This window comes from Nothoprocta perdicaria, unplaced genomic scaffold (genome assembly GCF_003342845.1).
Source record: "Nothoprocta perdicaria isolate Ctin4 unplaced genomic scaffold, notPer1 scaffold_45, whole genome shotgun sequence".
Lineage (NCBI taxonomy): Eukaryota > Metazoa > Chordata > Aves > Tinamiformes > Tinamidae > Nothoprocta > Nothoprocta perdicaria.
Window position 1 is genome coordinate 517,172 of NW_020455699.1, and position 10,093 is coordinate 527,264.

Consider the following 10,093-nt stretch of genomic DNA (forward strand, 5'->3'; position numbering starts at 1 on the left):
GTTTTTCAGAAAACAGATGCTTTTGAATTAATGGCTAATGCTATCAGAGCAGCTCTGCTGCATTGTTATAATTTGATTGGGTCTTACTGTCCAGTGGGACTAGGGGAATGTTTTAAACATAAGAATTATTATAAACAGAAGTTAATTTAGTAAGATCTAAAAAAGCTACATGCTTCTTAGGGGAATTTTCTGTGTTATCATGATTGTTTTCCAACTGAAATGTATTTTTATTCCATTCCTGTGATGTCTATACTATTACAATTCTGTTTTACTCAAACCATCTGTCTCTCTCACTGAGTTTACAAGGGGTTGAGACTTGTTTTGTGCTTCTTTGCCCTTGGGTAAGTGGCCACCGTGTTAAGTCTGGAATGAGGGAATCACAGATTAAATAGTTAATATATGAACTGCAGAGCAACCAATAAAACTTTTTTTTTTTTGCTTCTAAAGATAAGTAAATGTTGCAGATGCAACAAGTATTAATGTATTTTCTTTTAAAAGGCAATTAATTTTGATGTGAGCTTCTATGTTTTTGAAATTAATCGTGCAACTTTCCTTACAGCTACCCTTCTCACATTGCAGGTTCTAACAAAATTGCTTAGAGCCTTTATTTGACAGTACGTTTTTTTCACTGAGTGGGTTGCTACCATCTCTCCYTCAAAAAAAAAACTTCTTTTTTTTTTTCTTTTTAATGCATACAAATCTAAATATATTTGGTCAGTCAGGTTGCCCCTTCTTTACCTTTGCATAAAGGACATTGCAAGTTCATTAACCCCAAGGGCCGGGAATTCCCTGTGCTTTCTACATTCTCCTGTTCTGACTCTGGAGCAGCTACCTGCTGCTTAATCTAATTAGTTTCAAAGGGAACATCCAGTCATTTCTCAGGAGTTTACTCTGATCCAAAACCTCTGACAAGAAAATATCAGGGAGACAAAACAAGAAAAGTTGTTATAGGGTYGATTAGCATTTTTGTTGTGTCATACACAAACAATGTACATGAGGAAATCATCTTAGGAAGAGGGTGATTTCTAGATTTTTGACATGACATTTGTGTGAAATTGTCATTCTTGTGGAGAGCAAAACTATTTTCATATTTCTCTTTATTATTCTTAATTTACCACCTGGCCCCTTCCTTGTTTCCAGCAATACTGAAAATATGAATTAGAGTCAYGAGACACCTCTCTTAAGGGATTAAAAAAAATAAAGGCTATTTTAAAGCTGTTCTTAAGTCTTCCTTGGATCTTTAAATTCTTTGGGATTTTTGTGGGCTTTTTCATTTTGTTTTAAGCTGTGTTCTTTGACCAGCGCCTCATTATTCAGCCCCAAAAATCCAACATCCCATCCAACATCCGCATGTTAACCGGCAGAGCGGCCGGTTGCAGCACGGTGGGATACAACAGGGCCCATCCATAGGGCGGCTCCGTGGGGCGGGCGCAGCCCGGGGTGCTGCAGAGCTGCCCCASTGCCCCACGCCTGCTGCCTGGGCCGCGCTTGGCGCTCCCAGCGTGGCCTTGTATTCCTGCTTGCTCACAGGTTTCCTCTCCTCCATTTACAGGCATCACAAATGCAGGGAAGAGAAAACATGCCTGTGCAGGAAAAACACACTCTGTATGAAAACAGGGTACAGCTTTTTTCAACCCTTCTTTGAAATGCAGCAGAATTAAGAGCAAGAATGACGTTTTGAATATATTTTAATGTCTAGAAGTTAAACATTAAAATACTTACAAAATACTATAGTTACTCTGCAGCTAAAATAGTCTCTACCAAATAATTTTTTCAATAAAGAATGAATTTTTTTAGCATACAGTGCAGTCTATCTGCACAACTTAAGTAAATTAAACTTCTGCCTGACTTTTGTTTCACATTCAGACATGTGTTTTCTCTCAGATAATTTTTACTCGGTACAGTTAAAAGAAAACAAGTACCGCTTGCCTTGAAGTGATGTTTTAAGAGATATTAAAATGTTTGCTGCGCCCTCCTTAACTACCTTGTGTTTTATCCTTCCTTTGTGCTAATTTTATTTGGCCTTGCACATCCTTAATGGGCGTGTTTCTAAAGTGAGGCTGCTCCGAGGTGGGATGTGGGATGAGGTGGGATGGTCGCCCTGCGTCGCCGCAGCGGCCTCAGCGCCTGACGAAGGTCTCCCTTCTTTCCCAGCCTAAAAAGTGCCCCTTTATTTTTCTTGTTGTCGTTTTTCTTTTAATCTGGAACTCATTTGTGCTTTGGATAATCTCTTTGTCCTCCTCTGAACCTGCTCCAGCTCCACAGTCTCCTTTCAAGTAATGTTCAAAGTGGTCAACAAACCAGGAAATCAGAAAATAGCGTTATGTTATTTTATTTTGATTACATTTTTTAACAATTTCTAATCTTTCTCGTCCTGATAACATTTATTATTAGAAATAATTTCTAATAATTTATTGATTCTTTTAATGGTATCTAATAAACTTTTTACTTGCTTTTTATTGTTGCTTATTAAGAAATACATATTTTTAGAGATCTGCTACAATCCACAGCACCTCAGTCCTCTGATCACTGATGCCCCAACTCATAACTGTGCATGCTGCTTTTTTCTGTATCTGCGTCACTTAGCACTTGTCTCGCTGAATTTCAAGTACTGTTTCATCTCTCATTATCGAGTCCTGTTGGCAAATGCTGTTACCTCATCACTAAATTCATTTTCCATGTTGTTGATTAATGTGCTGCGCACCATTAGTCCTGGCAGATCTATGAGCAATGAGAATACTAACATCTCTCCACTGTGCTGTGTACTTTATGATTTTCTTCGAAATCATGCAATCCCTGTCCCTCGTGGTTCAGTTCCCAGGTTGGAAGTGGCTGTGAGCAGTGCGTTACACAGCATTTTGCCTCAGCAAGTTCTCAGGCAAGATCCTCTGGGCTCATTGGAGGAATATTGTGTGGTCCTGCTGGCTCGTCACTGAGCGAACAAAGGAGACAYCCCCCTGTGTTTCATAACTTCAATTAGAGACATCCTCTGATGAGGCTCCGCRCCCCGCAAAAAGAAAAAGAGAAGGATATGTTTTAGTGTTAGGAGTTCATAGTTTAAATCTGGCAGTGGTGAGTGCTAGAAGGGTTACCGCTTTTTGGAAAAAACAGGAACGTTCACTAAAACTCTAAATTTAGAGGAACACTGTTAGGATTAAAAGCACTTGAAAGCTTGGGAAAAGCTTAGAACTGACCGTTCCAGTAGCAGCTTTTGCTCGCCCTAAAGCAGCATAGCAGTTACGAGGGCATTACCTGCTCAGACACCTCTGTGTTTGTTTCTGGTTTGGCCTCTGCCTCGGGCACAAGGATCAGCACAGACAGAGGACAGTGTCTGATTGCATGAAAAACAAAATCTGCTCTGGTTTCTAAATTTTCCTAATTTGCAACCTGAATAATTTTCTTTAATTACAGTTTATTTGTTCATGATATATATTTAGCTGTTTTTAGCTTTCAAAACTTAAAAGAAAAAATACAACTCCTGCTGCACTTGTTTCCTATCAGCAGCATTATTGAACAGGCTTAATTACCTGTTAATTGTTCATGGCCCTAGTGGTCCACTGACTTTTAAAAAGCCATTCTCTTCAGCCATTTTAAAATCAGGGTCTGCTTTGGTGTCTGTCATTAATAGATCTGCTTCCTCGGTGCATTGCTTCCTTTTCCTGTTAATTATTTTTAAAAAAGGTTTTAAAAACTTTGTTCCTGCTAAACTTTTTTTTTAACATACTTTTCCTTTTGCTGTGCTGATTATTTCATTTTGATTGCAGTCTTGTCTTTTCCTCTAGTCCTTTGAGCAGTGTGTCCAGAAACTATATTGACTGCTTCTATCTTTAATTCTTGTTTTTTAAAGTAACATTATGTTCACATAATAAAAAGTTTTCATTTTTATAATATTATATTTCGTCTTGTTTTATATTTCACAACAAATGGGTTGTATTTGACCCCAAATCAATCAACAGAAAATGGAACTGTGTAATTAAGTAACCTTCTAAGTAAATAAAGTAAATGAAGTCACTGCCACTAAGTTTTATGCATATCTTTAATGATCTAGCACTTAATTTGTCTCTTGTGGAACTTGAGAATATTATAAAACAGACATTTGTTACACAGGAGCTCTCTGGTAAAGCTCAAGTTCACCAAAAGCATAATAGAGTAATTTCATAGTTGTTTTTCTACTATTCTCCAGTCTTGATATTTGGGGTTGTGATTCCCCTCAATACTTAAAAAAAAAAAAAAAAAAAAAAAAAAAGTGACTTTATATGATATCCAGTCTATCATTTCTATTGAGCATTCTCACTAAAGAAGAGGAGTGAGTTTCTCATTGTTCCATTATGTTCCATTGTATTTTATCTTCTATTACTTTTTTAGGGAAAAAAAAATGAAAGAAAGAAAGCTTACTCTCAAAAGTCTGGTACCTTCATCTATTCTACTTGGATTTTAGTTAATATGTTCTTTTGCTAACCTTTTTATCATTTCCTGGGACTGTGTAAAGCAGCAGCAGAAAAGCAGGTTAATAGAAGAATATAGACTCTGTAAGTGTTCTAAAAGATGTGGACTTCGGTCCCAGTGGAGACTGACACTCCTGCCTACTTACTGTAGCTGGAACATATTGATTTTCTTCTCCCCCATTTTTAGCTGCACTGCTGAATTAGGTATTGTGAAGCATCCTTCCCCTTGAAGAGAGGAAAAACTGTCATGAACTTTTTCACCCTAACTGTACGGCATTTCAAACTGAACCAGATTGAATGGAAAAAGGCTACAAGGACTCCTGAAAACCTTGTAACTTAGCTCCCCACTCTCAGTTCTCCCTAGCAGACGGGTGCTCCAGCAGCCTTGAGGAAGTATGATAGATGATCATAAGAAAGGCATTTTTAAATCTTTTTGATTTTTTGGAAAAAAAAATAACAATAATGGGGGGAAAAAAAGTCCCTGCAAACAATGCATTCCTGTGGCATGATCTCCTAAGGTTAGCAAAATGGTCTTCCTCAAGTTTTCAGCAAGCTGCTCAGTTACTGTTATAATTGGCTGATGAGTAGGTTTGGACCTAACTAGAATGCCAGTGTTCGATTTCGCGGTGTCCTCTGTGAAGATATGTCACCATTTACCCTGGCTTTAGTGACAATTTTCTAAAAAGGAAACTCGTGGGAAATCATTATGCTGTTTATATGTCTCCCTTGTTGGAGAGCATTATCCTGTGATATTTTAGCACTGTTTTCCACAGCATGATGGCATCTAGCGGAGGTTAAGGCAGAACAAGTCCCTTTGCAATTTTGCGACTATATTTTACTGGCTGAAGGAGGGAAGATAACCGACAATTAAGTATTTCGGGTGTCACTGAAAGAACATGTGCAACTAATCAATGGCATCCTTGGGGAGCGTGATTTTATGAAACTGATAAGGTAGAAAAATTGGGATTTTAGTGATTTGTGTTACATAATAATAATTGCACCCTTTCAATGAAAAAGACATTTCTGCTGATGTAAACATCAGGCCTTCCCTTGTGGCTTTTTTTTTTTTTTTTTCTGAAGCATGCAGTAGTTCATTAAAGTGTGACAGTAACGGATAAACACCCTTTACGATTTTTTAAGAAAATACGGTGCTTATGCTCTTAGTTCAGCTGAAATCAATGAGTTTGAAGAATATATTTCTGGAGCCACTTCCCAAATCACTTGCCAGGGGCTGCATTAGGTGTTTTAGTTCTTTTTTATTTTAGGAGGAAATATGCCTGCTGTTTTTTTTTTTCTTAAATTAGCCTGTTTAACCCTCTGGGGACTCACATTTGAAACTCATTACTATCATCTTGGTAGAATTCAGATGCACTGGAAAACCACATTACTAATAGACTAATTGTGAGTTTTCATTTCTTTGAAAATATATCGTCTAAGCCTCTTGCTGCAGAACATTGGAATCAGTGGTCCTGTTTCCCAGGCAGTTTCATTTATTCACTTGAACAAAGACTGCGTTTGAGTGCAKTAGACACAGTGATGTGGCTCAGAGATTTACCTGCTGGCTTGTTTACTGATAACCTACTGCTTATAGGAGGACTTTGCAATAGAACTCCTCAGGTTTCTTGAACCTCTTTAGTCAGAAGTCAAAAATCTGTGGTGATAGACTTTGTTCTAGCTAAGTTACACCAGTTATTACAGCTTTTCTTTCTAATCTAAGAGTACTTAATAAAAAAAAAAAAAAAAAAAAAAAACCTTGAAAAATGTTTCTGTGTGTGCCCTAGCATTCACTTTGAGCCAGTTGGAAATAGAGGTAGGAAATACGGTTAGACATACACAACTAATGCTTTTTATTTGCTTTATTTTTTTTCTCTTTTATTTTGTATGATTTGATTTTCATGTTGATAATCCAGGATTCCACATTAGGAGTGGCAGGGTGCAAAATTGCTTTACCTTATTTTTTTCTTCTCAAGATGATAATCACCACGTGAAAGTGTTAGAAATTAGCAAACTACTTAGGACCCCGAAATAGATGTCATTTCCTTAAAGTTTTTAGTAAATTTTTTTTCCTATTAAAATCAGAACACGCCATATAACTGGTTAGCAAAGCATAATGCGATGTTAATCTGGAATGACTGGAAGTAGCAACAATAGGTCTGTTAGCATTATCAGGGCTGTTCTTTCTATATAGTGCCATATCCTCCTGTTCTTCCCCACGATCACTGTTCTGCTCACGAGCCCCAGCCAGCGGCTCAGCTTCTGCAGGAAGGTGTCAAGAAGGAAGAGGTTGCGCGGAAGTGTGTGGGATGCCCTTAAGCATCACACATATAGCTTTTTTTTTTTTGGTGGTTCTCCATTGCATGTTATTAGCAAGGTGGTTTTGTTTGAGCAAACCCTTCACATCGTTATGCGATTCACACACYCTCTGAATATGCCTCCCCCTCCACCTCTCCCTTTATGCATACCTTGGATGCAGAACAAGATGAATTTTGCAGCAGTAGAGTGCTGATTTTACAGAATGCAGATGAGGTGGCATGTAGTGCAGCATCCTCACATAGAGGTGAACTGAAAGGCTTGATACTTGCCTGCATCTCAGACCTTCCCGTTTCTTCCATAGGAGTTGACATGGGCATTAAAATCTACAACAGAGAGGTGCAGAAGCTGCGCTCTTTTGCATGCCCTTCCTTTCTTCAACTTGTTCATGGTGACCTCAGCTGGTGTTGAAGAAATATCAAAATTCAGACTTGGMTATATAACATAAGAAGGAAACCAATTCCAAATATCTTTGTTTTACTTCTCTCTTTATGTCCATTAACATTTTAGGTAATTGTCATGCTAACTGGGTTTTAACACARTTAATTTCACAATTAGTTTCAGATGAGTCATTGGTTGAATTCCTCAACTTTTTTGTCAGTCTTATGTGAAAATTAAAAACTATCAGTGATTTGGGAGCAGCTTCTGTAAGATAGTCAGATATCTATCCTTTTCTTTAAAAGTCATCCTTTCATGACAAAGGTATGCCTAACCATCTCATTTATTGTAAAGTCATCTCATTAGTGAACAAAGAAGAGAATGGAGTCCATACATTATGTTATTGCTGTGGAAGAATGTGATGGGTCTAGAGAGCAGCTTTTTGAGAGCTTTGTCATTGGGGATCACAGTGTAGGTGTAGGGACACATTGTAAGCTGATCTGTCAAGCCAAGCAAACAGTTTACCTTGCTAGCATTTACAAAGGCATGCATTAATAAAATTGTACAAACCGGACACTTCCTTTTTTCCCTCATGTGTTGTACAGGAATCTTCTGGGAGGTATATGTGAAAACGCTCAGCTGTAGCTGCTTTATTTTATGTTTTACATAAGCAGAATTTTATTCACAAACGAGTGTGCCAGTGTCTGAGTTTCCGAATCAAGACATCTCTGTTTCAGATATGTCTAGCTTGCYCCTGGTGATGGCAGGTGAAAATACTTCCCCTATACTCTTAAGAATGCAGTGGTATGAACAGAATGTTTTGGTAATTCATTAAGAATTTAGGTTTCCCAGCTGAAAGGAAGCATTCTTGTAGTAAGTGAAAAAGATTGAAGAAGAATTGTACTGTGATGCAAGTGAGAAGTAATCTGGTATCTTGAGTAGAAGTGTGTGTTACTTAAAGTATGAAAAAAAAATCTTACTTTTCTATTGTCCTTTTTTCTTATTACAGACGGTCATTTTAGAAAATGAAGAACTCCCTAAAATATTTCTTGATTTTCTGAATGTTCGCCATGTACCTACCCTGCCAAAAGCAGAAAGCTGTGGGTAAGTTCTCATTTACTGAAAAATATATAGAGGCCAAAAGGCCCACATCCATTCGGTACTGACGCAGTTGCATTGACTTAAAATGGTCTTGCTGCCAACTCTTACACGATAAGATAAATGGGCATTAGGTTCATGTTAAGTATGTTTATATATCCTCAAAAGGTGGTAAAATAAATTCAGTCTGTTCACAGACAGAAGTGAGTTTTAATGTAATATTCTTGGAAAGCAAAGGAGAGGTTAGATGAGAAAAATATGATTTTCCTGTAGATGTTGGAATATCTATTGAAAGGAATTTTCAGATTCATAAACACTCACTACAGTTGCAGATAAAGCRTTTGTATATGTGTGTTTTCTGATTATTAGTATTTGGATGAGATAGCAATTCTGCAGATATGTTTATGACCCTTTCCATATGTTTGGAAATGGTATCTTTAATTTTCTTGGTGGCACCTGTCTCAGTGGCCCCATTGCCTGATGCCTGGAGGGGGATTCTTGATCAGGGCAGAAGAAGGGAATCTCAACATGGTGATCATTAGTGTAGGGTAACAGAAAATCAAAAAAATGTAACTGGAAACTCGTATATTCTGCAGGTGTAGCATTTGTGCGTAGGATAATCTCTTTTACTAGACAACCTGACATAGTTGGCAGGTCCAGCAGGATTGTCAGAACTTGCTCCCAGGAAAGCGATGTGGCCCTTTGCTGCTTGCAGGGAGTTTGTGTGCATTACCAGCAGTGAGCTTACACTCAGGAGAGAGCTGAAGAAACCAGAATTAATCTCAAGACCCTTTGTTTGGAGCCTGGGATGGTGCGTGGGGGCCTTCGCCCTCCAATCCGCGCGTCRTTGCCATCAAAGCAGGAGTGTTGCTGGGATGTGGGCATTGCTGAGTGCCCACGCTGGAAGCAGGGTGCTGCATAGGAGCTGGGAATGCACTGGAAGGAACATGGAGCTATTCCCACAGGGGAGTAAATCTGCACCTGCCTTTCAGCAGGATGCAAAGGAATCCAGCACAGCTTCAAGTCATTTTCTACCTCCTCAAATGGGCAGCCTTGCAAAGGGTAATTCAGATCTGCATCACAGGCCATGGTTTTCCCTACTGACTCTCTGCATTGTTGTTTCAAAGGAGGGTTGTAAGATCAAGTTTGGAAATTACTGTTTACTTTCAGTATATCTAGTGTTAAAAGATCTGCAGGAATTATTCTGCTTTTTACATACTTACACAATGGTTTTGAGAGTGCTCATTGATATGAATACAGCAAATATACTCTGTATGCAGTCTCTGTAACACTGACAGTCGTGCCACTCTCAGAAATTGAATGAATCTATAAATGTTGAACTCTTACTATGAAAAAGAAAAAATAATAAAAACGATTTAAACATTGAGTTTTTAGTGATTTGGGGACAAGCTAGCAGACTTGCAGTTAGCAGACTTGTAGTTTTGAGTTGYAGTTTTTACTTGTAGTTAATGCCAGCCAAGATTCACTATGGAATCGTATCCTATCAGTGGATATATAGATAGGTATGTGTGAGTTTATTGTAGTGAAATGGATCGATGAATGAACGAATGTCACTTCCAAACAGCTGTCACAAAATGACAAGTTCTCCCACATTCATATAATTGTGTTGCATTGTGCAGCCACTGAACAAAAAAAAAAAAAAAAAAAGCTCCGTTTGGTGGTTGTTAAGGGATTTGTCTTTTCGTGTGGAGTTAATATTATTGTAATCAAAGTTTCACTTTAATTGCAGCTCTTTTGATGAAACAGAATCCGAAGAGTCAAGGTGAGCTTGATTCCCACTCTTTCTAGACTAAGATGTTAGATAAACTATCTATCTAAACTGTTCCATGGCCCTGAAGCTG

At 38.1% G+C, this 10,093-nt stretch overlaps 1 protein-coding gene across 1 annotated transcript in view; it reads left to right on the forward strand.

Moving 5' to 3' along the window:
• Nucleotides 1-10,093, forward strand: part of SNX24 (sorting nexin 24) — a gene marked incomplete at its 5' end in the record, with an annotated part of 71,015 nt that overhangs the window by 54,777 nt on the left and 6,145 nt on the right. Inside the window, 2 exon segments of the mRNA XM_026046579.1 lie at nt 8,143-8,237; nt 9,982-10,008. Coding sequence (XP_025902364.1) covers nt 8,143-8,237; nt 9,982-10,008 — 122 coding nt within the window.